At 39.8% G+C, this 14,919-nt stretch overlaps 2 protein-coding genes across 3 annotated transcripts in view; one reads left to right on the forward strand and one right to left on the reverse strand.

Moving 5' to 3' along the window:
• Positions 1-145: 145 nt before the first annotated feature.
• On the forward strand, positions 146-5,251 carry SPX (spexin hormone). Its single transcript, XM_023927847.2, has 6 exons — positions 146-188; positions 1,077-1,157; positions 1,395-1,452; positions 2,315-2,377; positions 3,008-3,091; positions 4,329-5,251. Exons 1-6 carry the CDS (start codon positions 183-185, stop codon positions 4,385-4,387), a joined length of 351 nt encoding a protein of 116 aa, XP_023783615.1. The 5' UTR covers positions 146-182; the 3' UTR covers positions 4,388-5,251.
• Positions 5,252-7,510: 2,259 nt separating this feature from the next.
• The window catches only part of GYS2 (glycogen synthase 2), a 41,908-nt gene continuing 34,499 nt past the window's right edge, over positions 7,511-14,919 (reverse strand). For both annotated transcript variants that reach the window (XM_023927219.2, XM_023927210.2), the window contains 5 exons: positions 14,534-14,660; positions 13,153-13,248; positions 11,222-11,385; positions 9,994-10,074; positions 7,511-8,435 (listed from right to left, as the gene is read on the reverse strand). In XM_023927219.2, coding sequence (XP_023782987.1) covers positions 8,214-8,435; positions 9,994-10,074; positions 11,222-11,385; positions 13,153-13,248; positions 14,534-14,660 — 690 coding nt within the window. In that variant the 3' untranslated portion in view covers positions 7,511-8,213. The remainder of the gene's footprint in view (positions 8,436-9,993; positions 10,075-11,221; positions 11,386-13,152; positions 13,249-14,533; positions 14,661-14,919) is intronic.

The following is a 14,919-nucleotide window of genomic DNA, read 5'->3' on the forward strand; positions in this document are numbered from 1 at the left end:
CCTTCTGCTTCTCCATCCACAGGGCTGACAAGAGATCCCTTCAGACTCCTCCGCCCCGCCACGGAAGGGGAGGGCACCTCCACTCCGAAGATTTAAAAAGGGACCCCTGGACATGTAGGAAGGAGATCTGGTGACACATCATCCCAAGGAAAGAAGACTGAAGGTTTGTCACTGAGATAACTATGAAGGTGAGAATTTTTCGGTGTGTAGCTAACGTTTAGTTTTGCAATTACTGCTTTTTTTTTCATGTGAGTGCAATATTTAGGAACTGCAGGAGGGCTTAAGAAATTTTCCTTAAAAATAATCTGAAAGAAATATACACATAGATATATTATGTGAATTTTAACCAACTGCATTAAAAAAACACCGATAGCACAACCTCTCAAACCCAGGATGAAATGAACCACTGTGAAACATAAAGTTAGGCGCTCTGGTGCCCATCACTGTTATCAATACACGAATGACAACATGGTTTGTGTGAACAGGCAAAGGTGCAACTTATGCACAGAGGATTCATGCTCAATGCTTCCTTTTGCATGTGCTGCATCAGTGAACAAACTCCAAAAACTGAAAAAAAACTGTCTTGTGACTTTTGTTAATCATGGTTGGTATTGATAGGATGCTAAATTTAAAATATTTTTTCCTTTATTTTTTAACCTGAGGAAGTAGAGATTTTGTGTCTTGGTTGGTTTGCTTGTTTGGAATGACAAGCCTCCTACATTTCCTTGTCTTTGGTTTGGTAAAATCAAAATAGATTTTATACCATCTTTACTCATTAGTTTGTCATTTCTGGAGGATCTGATGTCCTTGTAAATAGGAGCACAAAAGGTACTTGCCTGGATGGCAGTTGTCACCAGGATGGAATGGATTTGAGTAAAAACAATGAAGTTCTATTTAACATTAATCCTCTGATCAGATCAGTGTGCACGGAAACACCCCCTGAGGAAGTGGAGGTTTGGCAGCAAAACAGGGACAAGGCAGGAGCTGGGAACACCCTCACATTTAGATGTGAAGCTGGGAGGATGTGCAGATGTGAAAGACTTTTCCTGCAACTTCTGGTTCTCTGTTATGCATAGGAGCTGCATAAACTCACAGCATCTGCCCTGGCCCTGATCCTGGCAGCTTCCTTTGTCACCTTCTCCTGGAGTGCCCCTCAGGTGAGCTCAGGCTGGAGCTCATGAAGCTCAGAGCTTGGTGCTGTTTAGTATTTGCACAAATTAGCAAAGGCATGGAATGCTGGAATGCTGACATGTCTCTTTATTTTGTTTTGTTTTATTTTATTTTATTTTATTTTATTTTATTTTATTTTATTTTATTTTATTTTATTTTATTTTATTTTATTTTATTTTATTTTATTTTATTTTATTTTATTTTATTTTATATTTTATATAAAGGCTCATTTCCAAAGGAGAAACTGGACTCCTCAGGCCATGCTCTATTTGAAGGGTGCACGTGAGTCCCGAGCTCTTTCCATTTTGAGATCGTTTTCTCCACCCCTGGGTTACTCTTTGGCTCCACACAAGCAGGAGATCCTGAGGATGCTGTGGGTGTAGAAGTTTTGAGGCTTGCAGGGAGGATATGCTAATTGCATGGTGCTAATTATGTCATGGTCACACCTTTGGTCCCTGTGCAGGCCATTCACTTCAAAGTTGGACTCAATGGTGCTTTTGGGTCCTTCCCACTCAGAATATTCTCTGATTCTGTACGTAGTTATTTTGTCCTTCGATTCAAAATTATCAAATTTATTTGGATTCAGAATCCAAATGCATTCTGAATTGTTGATTTAAAATTAAAAGATATCAGGGAGGACAGGTATTAAGGGAGGAAAGAAAAAAACTTCCTGTAAATTAGAGAAAAGAGGTCATAATCCTGAGAGAAATACAACAGGAAGACAATATAAATTACAACACAAAATAAATATAAGCTCCAAACAACTGTACATATAATTGAAAGTTCTAGTGACATTAATACAATTATTTCTAGTCATAAAAGTTAAGATTTTTACCCTTTTTGCTATTTTTAAAAATTCTTCCAATTGAATAATGAATTGTGTTACTTCCCTAGTGAGCTTTTTATCATTTTTATTGATGAACAGGAAACAATGTGATTTTATTTTGTTAGTCTGGGATTTGGGGTGGGTTTTTTTCTTTTTTTAAAGAGAAATACAATTTAAAAAGCAGTACTTTACAGTCCAGAAAAGGTATTGAAGGCTCTTGACAATATACTAAATTGAAAAGAGTCTTTTAGGGATTATGAAGTAGGAATTACAACAAATTTGGGGGTGGTTTTCACCCTTCTCCCACTGCTTTTGTAGAGGGACGTCGCTTCATTGCAGATGAGAGCCAGAGGAAGGACCTGTATGACAGAGTGCAGCTTGGTGAGTCCATCTTCACAGCGCTGTGGAGCCCATCCACCTTCCCCAGGTTATGGGAGAAATCCCTGGAAATGGGAGGGGATTTGCTTTCCTGGAATCACAGCCAAGGAAACTAAACCCCCTTTATTTAGTCCCTTCATTCCAACCAGCACATGACAAAGTCTGACTTTCCTCTCTGGTGCACCTGTGTGATTTCATTTACATAATTTCCAGACTGACCTAGCTGCTAAGTGGGATTTTCATCAGTGCTTTTGACTTTTTGCACTGGAAAAAAACCCAACAAATCAAGCTATTAATTGTGCTGGAGCGACAAATAACAGAAGCAGAAGACATCAATCCACAATAGGCACTGTTTCTGGAGGGAACAGAATGTCATAAATAAAGTTAGGAACTTACAAAAAAGGAAAACGTTCTGTTTACCTTCTGAGGGACTTTGAAATAACCTCCCTTTTAAAAAGATTGCTGATCTCTGCTGTGTTAGTTGTCAGGCTGTTACAGTGTTACAGAGTGAAGGAGACAATATTTTCTTGTCTTTGAGTCTCTAATTATAGAAATAATAAAAAAGCAAAGAACAAAGTAAAGAAATGCTATAAGACACTATCAAACCATGCATCTCTGGTTTTTTCATTCTAGAAACACGCAGCCATAAAACAAATCCTTTATCTCTTTCTGAAGCTACTGCACTGTTCCTTAGTTCCTTACAGAAAGCACAAGAAGGTAAATGCACGTTTAGTCTTACTGATTTTTTTAAAGTTGTTTTTCAGTATTTCATTTATTAGCAATTTAGCAAATTAATCTAAAAGATCTGTTTTGAACGGAGATACTGTTCAACAGAGTGCCCTTTATTGGAGTGTACATTTACACAGATCACAACATGAGCCACAATGATAGCAGGTAAATATTTGTATATTCTGCTTTTAATTTTCTCTTCAGATGTTTTACTGGTTTGGATTCAAGGGAATGGCTATTTTTAATTGATTTTTCCAACCCAAATTGTTACTGGGGTTACTTTTTCTATAGAATATTGTTTGCTTATGAAAATTTTATTCCTCCACTGGACTTGGTGCAAAAGTTTAAAAGAATCCATAAGAACCTCAGGAGAGGAGCTGTTGGTTTTGCATCACCAGGCTGAGACTCTGAACCTTTGCTCTCCATTCCTCTATCTTTAAATGTCTCACCTCTTCAGCTACTACAGACTTTTTTTTTCTTCTTCTTTTTTTTTTTTTTTTTTTTAAATGGAGCTGGGGGCTCTGTGCTCAGCCCTCTCTTCCCTGCCTGGCAGAACTCTGAACAAAACAAAAAAAAAATCAGTGGCATTTTGGAGAAAGGCAGATTTAAAAACAAGCACAGTGCTTTGGACAAAATATATTAGTACTTCTAAAGTTAAATCAGTGAAAGTGTCATTTGTATGCCCACAAAATCCTCTGAAGGTGGATTTTTACAAATTTTACTGGTATCTTCCTGCCTGCTGTTGCTGTAGCAGGGGAGATGGACAGCAAGTGAGAAAAAAGGGTGAAATATCTGAGAGAGATAATAAGAACTGTCAACTTGTTTGAAAAAAAACTATGTGGAATAACATTTCCATCACTGTGGTAGGAGATAACCAGTCAAACTTGGGTAAGCTATGCACTTTCACATCAGCTGATTTTGGACTTAACTGAGGGCAATGCACAAATGAAGAACAAATCCATTATTTTCTTCAACATGAAATTTTTTTGGCATGTGATAACTTTCCCCTCTGGACATGGTTTGATATTTTTGCTCTTCAGCAAACAGAAAAATTCCTACATTATAAAATGTGAGAAGACATGATTGTTTTCAGAGATGCTGCCTCTCTTAGCTGAGCAGTCATGCTGCACTAAATCTATGCCTAAGGCATATCTGAAAGCTGAAAACTTTGGCTGGCTGAACTTTCCTTCAGCTACAACTTATTTCTGCCCATTGTGTCTTACAGTGGAAGAGGAAAATGGTGATCACCCTGGCTACCTGGCAGACAATCTATCAAATTGGTGAAATTATTTAAAATGTCTTTAACATCTGTACAGCTTTGAGCCTGAAAGCATAACTTGTGTAAGTAGAGTGTTTCATCCATTCTCACTGGGTTTTCCAAAGAATAAGGTGTTTTCACAGTGCAAAATTTTGAATGCAAACAGATTAAAAAGTACTGGTTCAGATGAAGAAAGTGTCTGTAAAGTTCCTGGTTTCTTTAGAGCATTCTGTATGTCCCATCCAAAAATTAAAATACGTGGTACCATCTCACATGAAAAGATGTTTAAAACAATCTTTTTGGACAACCACTTCATTAGAAAGTTTTTTCAATTGTCATTGGGAAACCTTTAACCACCTTCCACTCACTCAATATTGAAGCTTTTTAAACTCAGATAAAGACAGATTCCATTACTACTTCACTGGTGGCCCTGTAGACTGCTGATGGTCAATAAATTCAGAGAGATATGAAAACATTCCAGCTATCTGTGACTGCAAAGCTGGTGATTTTTTTGGTTTTTTGTTTGTTTGTCTGGCAGACATCAGTCAGCACAGAGAATAGGCAGCAGCACTTTTTGCCCCAGTTCACTCCCGCAGAAATACTCTGAATGGTCCTACTGAGAAAGTCCCAGCACATAAAGACAGTTTGGGGACAGGTCTTGCATTATCAGGGCCTCATTAATGACTGCATTGTGATTGTATTTTTTTGCTCTTTCCTTCTGAGTTGTAGAACTGGAATTATGCATAAATCTGTTAATTATCATCCTGTGCTGATAAGGATGTATTATTTATGTAGTTCTGTGGTCTTACTGGAAAGCCCTCTGTAATTCTAATGTAATTAAAGAGTAGCCACATGATTTCTCTGTCCAAGCAACTGTTCCATTTTTTTAACCTTCTACCCTAATCACACTCTTCATCTTTTAATGTTAATTTCCCCTGATCTTTCTCATAACACTGCTAATTAAACTATGATGTTGCTTCTCCTCAACCCAAAGAAACACAGCTGAAGGAACAGAGGAATTAATTTGTTTCATGGGGTTAGAGGCACTTTCAGTCATTGTTTATAATCTTTATCACTTCATGGAGGAACATAACAGGTGAAATCAAAGTGTCCTTCTCTGTTCACTTTTAAGCACTACTTTATCTTCCAATGGCAGTGTTTGTTGTATGACAGAACACATCCATGATGAACTTCACCTCAAGGCCAGTGGAATCCACCAGAACCCTTTCCCTAATTTAGTTGTCCTTTGTCTTGAACATATTTGGAATATCTCAGGTGCATCTAAGTGATTTTCCAGCATGTTTTACAGGATCATCAGTCCGTGCTCAGACAGAAAATAGTATAGAGTCAGAGAACATAGTCCTAGAATGGCCTAGTTTGGAAGGGACCTAGAAGATCATCAAGTTCCAAATGCCCTGCCATGAGCTGGAACACCTTCCACTAGAAAACTGAAAAGTAGAGGGGTTATACATATTTTGGTTTATCAATGTCTTGAAATTGATATGCCCCTGCCCGTCCCAGTGATACAGAAACTGTACTCAGCCTATTCCTAGCTGACAGATTTTTGTGCATGTTCCTGATTTAAGGTCTCAAGCTTAAACAATTCCTCACGAATATGATGAAACAGAATAAACCTTTTGCCTTGCTGGTGAGCTGTATGTGAAACCCCAGTAACTTCCATCTGGAAGACAATACCTTATGTAACAGAGAGCTGCTACCAAGTTTGTCAGGTGTCAGTAGCTGTTGGGAATGTACGGCATTTAATTTAGGCAATCTGTTGCTGTGGCTGAATGAGAAGCCGTTCCCACGGTGCTATAAATTCAACATACAGAAGTGTTTTGCTGGAGATAAATTGCCTTGTTAGTAATCGTTAATCCTGGAATCAAGGCAAAACTAACATGAGCCCAAGGCACGGGGCAGAGGTGGCTTTGGCCACTGCAGGACCTGAATCTGAGAATTCAGATTATTCCTATCTAAAAAGCTGTGCATTTTCTAAGACCAGGAGGGTGCTCAAAGCATGTGAGCATGCTGAAACACATACAGCTTTTCTGCTTTACAAGACAGTTCTGAAATACATGCAATAAATACAGATTTCTCGATTTATTTATAAAAACATCAACTTTCAATCAATATGCCTTTTATATGGTATTTCTTTGGGACTCTCAGCCATTACATCTTTTGACTCTGTAAGGGAGCTCTGATTAGGAGCACTTTGTGGAAGAAACACAAAATGCAGTTGTTCTCCACGTAGTAAACTGTGTGAAGGAAAATATTTGCAGTATCTTTGCTTTCACCACTTTTATATGAAAAACTACTGTGTTTAATTACCTTTTAAATGGCTTAAGAAATAGCGACTCCTGTTAATTCCAAATAAGTTTTTACCATAAAAACTGGAACCTGACTTCTGAGAACATTCTTTCAAGTATCTGAATTAGCTCAAGAATGAAAGTCCAGTTTTAAAACCGACTTTAGGTAGGTGGCTAAAAATACAAATAGGCACATTGTCACTTTTCATCCTAAATGGCCTACAGTCTGAACCATGTCATCAAGCATTGGTTAAGTGTTTGAAAGGTAGGAGCCTAACCAAGGTTGGACATCTAAGCTCCCCCTGGGATTGACAGGAAAGATAAATACCTCCAAAGCTTACATTGTCCTACCTGCTGAACAAAGTCCTGGATTTGCAAACTTGAAAAACAAGAGATTGATCTGCTTCCTAATAGCTTCATATCAAGACATTATGTGCTTCTGAAGAGCCTGTTCAGGAAATCTCTGCATCTCTAGGAGCTGAAATACTTGTAAAAGCTTTCTGTAAGGCAAATGAAATGTTTAGTTCTTCTTGTGAGGATCAGTTATTCCCCAAGAACTTCAAAGTCACAGCTGCATTTCAAAATGATATCTGAAAGTTTTTCAGCATTATTTGTTAGGATTAGGTCCCTTCTAGAAGAGAAATAGAGCATGGGCTAATAGAAATTATTTATCCTTGAATGTTGTCACATTGGTCTGTGACTTCTTGTCTGCAGGGGAAGGTGGTACTCAAGGAAATTTTGTCATTCACTTTAGCTAAGTTACATTAATTTCCTCCCAAACCAGTTTGTTAACAAACTTAGAATCTACAACAAGATGAAAATAAAAGAGACATACCAGAGGAATCAGAAAATAAACGGTCTGCTGTTTATTGTAGGTCTAAATCACCTCAGAAAGATGACTTTATTTATCTCTAAAATTCAAATGCCCACTACATAAGACTTTTTATATTGTTCCACAGGATGCATGTTTTACCACTGGATCAAGAAACTTCTGTGTGCTGTAAAAAAGTGTTTTAAATTATGTAAGCTTACAATAAACAGCATCAGGAAAAAGAAAGACCATTTTATTTTCAGTGTATCTTTTTTAACTCTTCCAGTATTTCTCCAGTGTAACACTTTTTTTTCTCTAATTTTTTGAGCTCTGGTTTAAAGTTCACATTCATTTAGGAGGGGAGAAGGGGAACATAAATGAAGCAGGAATTCCTTTCGGATACCCAAGATGTAGCTATTTGTGTAGACTATGATTAATACAGGTGATTCCATAGATAAAGGTATGATCTGCAGTTTATGTAAGCTCCTGAGGGGATTGTTTCATTCTCTAGTTTTAGTAAGACTGAAAAATCTTTTCTACCTCAAAGGGGCACAGAAAAACTGTCATTTAAACTACTTTCAAGGTGAAATAATATTAGGCTTTCCAAGAGTGTAGCTCAAGTAACATTTATGGTTCCCCTAATTAAATCACACTGTCCTTAACACAAAGCTTGCCAAGCCTACAGGAGAAACTGTTGAGTGGATGGGGAGCAATGCCAGGATGAGAGCAATGAGTTCAGTTCCTGTATTCTCCATGCTGCTTCTTTTTTCCTTGTGGCAAGGCTCCAAGGGAAAAGGGGGACTTGATGTTCTGCCTGTCCCTTTCAGCTTCCTCATCCTCATCATATCTCTCATCCTCATCGTCGTCCTCGGCTTCGCTGTGGTGAGGGCTAGAATGCTGGGAGGCAGAGGGTGATGGCGGCACTGATGAAGGCCTGGGGAACCTGAAACCTTCCGTCTGGCAGAGAGACAGGCAAGATGGATGTATTAACTGAGTTCCTCAACTGGGTTTTATTCAGCAATTTAAAGCTATCATCACTTCAGAGGAAGCCAGTGGTCAGATGTAAGCTAGACCTACCCTGCACTCTAAAACTGAGGTTCCCTCAACCCAGATCCCATCAATCCTCTGCCACTAAGCACACGCTGGTGTGACAGAGATGTTTACCCTGTGCCGTAAACAACATCCTGCCCTTCCAGCATCGCTTTTTGCAAAACATGGCTATCTTTACTGAGCCTTTAAACAATCAGCACAACACAAAATCCTTCTGTATTTCTGCTTACTGAAATTCAGGCTTCAATCTGAACATTCAAAACTGTTTTCTAGTTATAACGTCAGTATCTGCAAGACTAGAACCCAGCAAGGGGTTTTGGTCTGAACCTCTCTCTCCTTACTAAAAAAACAAAAGGAGTTGCTCTTTGGAGGTTCAGTTTCAAGTAATTGTTCAGAGCAGCCTCTCTTCTCAAATTGGTGCTAATCTGGACTAGGCAAGAACTGTTTGAAGGTGTGCCTTTAAAGTGATCCCTTGCAGCTCCAGCCAATGTACCATGTTCAGATGAAGGCCTTGCTTTCCCTAGAACACCCTTTCACAACTTCCCTCTATTTGGTTGGTGCAAACATCTCCACGGCATTTAGCAGAAGCAAAAATTAGAAGCTGCCACTCTTCCAAAGGGAATTTCTAGGGCCAGTTCCTCAGCTGGTCCAAAGTGGCATTGTTCCATCCAGCTCAGTCTAGATCATCTGAAAACCTGTTCCTGTGCCACACCTGGTAACCCCTGTGTTTGGATCTGATACCCATGGGTTGTGGTTTAACCCCAGTCAGCAACTGAGCCTCACACAGCCTCAGCTCACTCCCTCCTGGAGGGGATGAGGAGAGAATCAAAACGGGGAAAGTGGGAAAGCTCATGGGTTAGATTAAGACAGTTTAGCAGGGAAAGGAAAAGCTGTGCACACAAGCAAAGCAAATCCAGGAATTCATTCCCATGGGCAAGCAGGTGTTCAGCCATCCCCAGAAGAGCGGGGCCCCATCACCGGTAATATTTACTTGAAAAGACAAACGCCAGCACTCTGAATATCCCCCCTTCCTCCTTCTTCCTGCAGCTTTATATACTGAGCATAATGCCAATAAGGTCTGCAGTGTATCTTTGGTCAGTTGGGGTCAGCTGTCCTGGCTGTGTCCCCTCCCAACTCCCTGTGCACCTTGCTGGTGGGATGAGTAAGGAGCAGGAAAGTTCTTGGCTCTGTGCAATCCCTGCTCAGCAAGAGCTAAACCATCCCTGTGTCATGAGCACTGCTTTCAGCACAAATCCAAAACACAGCCCAGCAACTGTGAGGAAAATTGTCCAAAACAGCACACTCCTGACTGGAGACTGGGTCTATAACTTGTTAAGCTTTTAATTAGGAGTTCCTACTTCCCTTTACTTAAACACAAACTTGCCAACCCTCTTCTCCCTCACACTCTTCTTCTCTTTCCTTGTAAAGCACTTAAAATGAACTCATCCCCAAAAGCAGACTTTACCTTTGGTGGAGCACTTGGTTCCATCTCAAATTTATCTGGGAACGTTCTGCTGAGGGCCAAGTGTCTGGCATGCATGTAATACTGCAAAAAAACAGAGAAGCTATTACAAGCTATTAGAAATCTTGATTTCTAATCAAGAGATTAGATTTAAGCAAGGGGGGAAAGGAACATAAAATGAGTTTCTTCTAAAAGATGGCTAAACAAAGGCTGAAAGTTTTCAGATAAGCAAAATCCAGCTGATATCACTGCTTTTACTGTGAAGTGACGAGACATTCATGACAGATTCACACCAATAAAGTCTGGAACAGATGCTGAATAAGGTGCCTGTAAGATGCATTAAGGTGGAAACTAGGACTTGTTCAGTGTAGTTCCTATTGAGAGACAGGTATTCTTCATCCCTCAGGAAAGAACTGGGGTTTTTTTAACGAGGAAAATTTATATCTTTAAGTACATACGTATTACACTTAAGTTTTAGACTCATTCAAAGTCACTTTGGACTGCACAGAAGTATGTGTAACAGTGACAGAGAAGTAATATTTATGAGTTCACTTCTGCTTGGTATTTAAGAATTTGAGTAAAAAAATTTTAGATCCGCTGTATTCCTGAGTTTGCAGCACATGCAGGGAAAAAACCAGCTTGTTATAGCTTATGAAGTGTTGGGAACCATATAAATACTAAGGTTCTCACACAGGTATCAGAGCAGGAAAAGGTCCAAAATAGTTATAAAACTGATTTATGTGCATCCACTTTTGTAGTGTTGTAGACTTGAGAACAATACCTTGCTACTGTCTTCTTAGTAGGTGGTACTGTAGTGCTCTCTGTGTTAAATTAAAACCACTACCTTGAATTTAAAGCACAGAGGTAGTTAAAGAGTGTTGAGGAACCACAGGGCTCAGCAACTTTTCAAGAAGGATCGGAAGGATTTTTGGAAGTGTTCAGATGACTTTGGAACACAAATCCTCCTTAGTGTAGGTTTGCCAGCAACACCAGGTTTTAACACTGTGTTTAGCACCAGAAAGAGCTCGGTGGTGTGACTGGATTCTGCTCTAACCTACTCAGTCTCTCCTTGCCACTGGAGCATGGAAGGATTACACTGAAATGTGCAGGCTCTGCCTTTAGCCCCTTTGAGTGGGGAATTTCAGCAGAGGGCTGTGTCATTGCAGCACCATGCTGAAGGCTCTGGCTAGGCTTATGAGCCTGGAATTGTTAATGCCTGTATGCCACACACCCTGCCCAGGTATTTCCAGTCCAGGAGGTCCGAGAGGCGCTCGGTGCGGTTCCTCTGGATGATCCTCTGGCGCCGGTTCTGCTGGCAGAACCCGTACAGGAACTGGGTCAGCTGGTTGCACGACTCGTCCGGCGAGCGGAACCTCCTGTCCACGATGTAGATCCCTGAGGGACAAACGAAAGGCCAAGGTGAGTGGGACTGGAGATGGGATCCGACCTTCTACACTTCCAATCTATGTCATGTAGCCTTACAAATGTTACATGCAGTGTATCCTTTATAATGTTAAAAGGCAGCTACAACTGGAACATTTGCTGCCACTCTGACGGAACCGAGAGATGCAGAGGAATATGCAATTTTTTAAAGTTTAATTTTCTTTACTTTTCAGGCTGAATTTCAGCAAATTGTTCAAAACTCAGAGGCTTTGTTGTTGCTTTGTAAGTATGTCCAAAAGAGTTAGAGCTTCTGGATAAAGACATATCATTTTTATCTCCCATAATTCTTAAAATACTGGCTTCTTAAAGAAAACATAATCTAGTGCTTTCCTAGCTTGCTGTAGAATTCACAAGTGTGGATGGACAGAATCAGGCTGTAGGAGAGAGGCTGTGTTTTCTGTAGAAATAAAAGTGTTTCCATAGAGACAGCTAACTCATATACATCATTCAACAGACAATTCTGGCAGAGAGAGGGCAGAGGTAGACTTTGCCTCTACATTGTTGAGATGAATACTTTATTTTTGCCACCTTCCTTAGACCAGGGTGTTGGGGAAGAAGAAGGAACCAGACCTTGTAGATCTCTTAATGGACATGACAGATACAAAACTACCTTAATGAAGTATCTGGGGCCAGCACAGTAATTTATGTCAAATCACATCTATGCTTTGGCAGAGAAAAGCAAGTGACCAGTGTTGTGTGGTTTTTCTGAAGGATCTCAAAGACATGTCCACCCAGGAAGGTGTATCTATATTTTGTACCTGGCTCTAACCCTTGCCCCTACTTTGGACAAAAGCAGCACCAGTGTGGGCTGTCACTGCCTTATTGTGGAAACAAGCCCAGGTACTTGGAAAAAGGCCCTAGTTTGGGAACATATTCAACATATTCACAGAACCACAGAATTATAGAATGGTTTGGGTTGGAAGGGACCTTAAAGATCATCAGGTTCCAACCCCCTGCCACGGGCAAGGACACCTTCCATTATCCCAGGCTGCTCAGAGCTATATCCAGCCTGTCCTGGGACACTTCCAGAGATGGGGCATCCTGTTAGCCCTGGCTAAGCAAGGAGGAAAGGATTGGGAGGGCTGTGCCTTGCTCTGTGCCTTGGGGAGGCCACAGCTTTAGTGACAACTGCACCAGTTGTAAAACAGGGACAATCAACCCTAAAAGGAGGATCTACTGAGGCAGAGGATGACTGAAGAGGAAGAATTGTCATGACATACCAGGCAGGCACTGGCATTCCAGTCATGAACCATTTGTAAACCTTCCTGAGCAGATCATTATTTGAAGTAGATTCCTTGTATTTCCATGGCTATTTTTAAGTGTACATGGTAATTTAATATTTGTTTGGGGAGGGTCATGTCCTTGGTCTCAAAGTCCCAGACTATCAGGAGAAGCAGACTTCCCCTGCTTCTTTGGAAGGCTCAGAGTGTTATAATGCAGCCAGAAGCACTAAAGGGAATTGCTGGGAGACTCAAGACTGATATGAGCAGTGATGAATTTGGAAGGATACAGCAGAAAAAAGGTTAAAGGGAGACGAAAAAAAAATAAACCAACAACCTGGAAAGGGTTTGGATAAATATGAAAGCTGAAATCACTTGTCCAACTCAACAAGATATTCAGAGCTCTGAAATACAAAATTGAGGAGTAACAGCATGGTTGCTGTGCTTTTTGCTTTCCTAACTCAGAGGTGATATTTTGATATGCTGTTAAAGTTTTCACCGTAAGCTTCTGGGTCAGCAACATGTTCCTGCATGAAACAGCCGAATCCAGAGAGGTTTGTGGTTACACTGGGAATGCCCATCACAGTACACTCAGCTGCAGAAAGAAACAGGCAAAAAGGGTTTCAGGGAAATACACCTGCAATGGTTTCACCTTAAGACAAAAAATAAACCAAAACAGACAGAAAGTCCCATAACACTAGAGCTGCTCTGAAAATGTCAAGTGAAAACTATAATAATGTTTTATTGTGGATTATGGGGAAAAAAATATAGAAAGAAATTTTAAACACAAAATTCACCCTGTGTTTGCAAACACATGTTTGAGTTTCAGAGCAGGTAAACTGAAAACTTTCTGGGAGCTCTGTTTTGAAATAGAGAACCCCAGTATATAGTCAGGACTATTGACATTTTAAATTGGAGCCTAATGTACACCTATGTTCATTAGTTGTTCACAACTCTTTACAAAACTGAATCTCTTAGGAGAAGGAGTATATCAAACTTTGGATTTTGATGGCTTGCCAACAGGTCTCTATAGCAAGAAAAAAAAGCCAACAAAACAAAATAAAAAGCCCACCCCAAAACAACAAACCCCATCATTAACTCCAGACTGCATTCACAGTGGATGTGGAGCTACTTCTATAAAATCAAAAAATGTATGCATTGTCTGTAGTTTTTGCTGTCACAGCCATGAATAAGGATAACTGCTTACCCTCCTTAAAGATTTTTTGCCAAGGAGCCTAAGCCTAACCTAAACCAGCATGCAGACTCTAGTCGTAACAAAGTGCAAAGACATCTACATGGCCTTCATTCATATGAAAATAAAACTGGTGTCTATAAAGTAGTTATAAATACACCTTAAAAAAGCAGTCTTTGTTTCTGGGAGACATAAATGGGTATTGACAAAGAAAATATTTTAAGTCAGAATCTATATGCTGTCTGCATTTCTAGAAATTTCCAGTTAATTAAATGAGATTCACTACCACTTCATGTATTTATGTTAAATAACTTAGCTATGGTATTACATAATACTCTCAAACTTGTTTTCTTGAATTCAATCCACTGAACTCTGTCAGCTGACAGCATCAGATTTCTTGCACTGCTTTTTTTTTAAATTTGCATTCCTGCACACCTTCTTTTAAAATCCTCCAACCAAGAATTAAGTTTTAAAAACTGTTTATTCTTCTAAAGCCATAGAAAATCGAAAGATTACACATTAGCATGGGAAAGAGTCCAGTGCAGGGACAATTTTGCCAGCAGTAAGACCTTTGCATGGCAGAGGAAACAGAGTCTAAAGAGCTTTTTCAGCATTCCAGAAGAAACTGGCTGCATCAACAGAATGGGTGTTCATCTTTCCATGTTAGTTAAGGGTACAGAATTCCTACCTGGAGTGTAGCCCCAGGGTTCATAGTAAGATGGGAATACACCAAGGTGGCAGCCTCTAACAAACTCCTCATAGTCCAAGGGCAGCAAGGGGCTTGTTGAAGAAAGAAACTCTGGATGTAGGATCACCTGGATATTCAAAACTTGTGTTAGGGTTGAAAGAAAACCATCATTGCTATATTTCTCTTATAAAAAGGCTTAGGCAACTTATTCACCCTGGTCTTTTTCTAAGTATCTGGACAACACCTCCTTTGACCATTCATCTGTTATCTATCCCACTTCTCACACGACAATGCATCCTGCCTGTGTGCATTCTTGTCCTGGAAATAGTACTGATAATGAGCCCTTTTTTTACTAGGCAGGTATTTAACTTTATCCTTCTTCATCA

The sequence above is a fragment of the Cyanistes caeruleus genome, chromosome 4, assembly GCF_971803275.1.
Source record: "Cyanistes caeruleus chromosome 4, bCyaCae1.hap1.1, whole genome shotgun sequence".
NCBI lineage: Eukaryota > Metazoa > Chordata > Aves > Passeriformes > Paridae > Cyanistes > Cyanistes caeruleus.

Bases quoted from the DNA above. Each gene is read 5' to 3' on its own strand.
- SPX (XM_023927847.2), top strand. The intron at 1,453-2,314 runs GTGAGTCCCGAG...CTGCTTTTGTAG, and splicing joins GCTCTATTTGAAGGGTGCAC to AGGGACGTCGCTTCATTGCA. The intron at 3,092-4,328 runs GTAAATGCACGT...TGTGTCTTACAG, and splicing joins CTTACAGAAAGCACAAGAAG to TGGAAGAGGAAAATGGTGAT.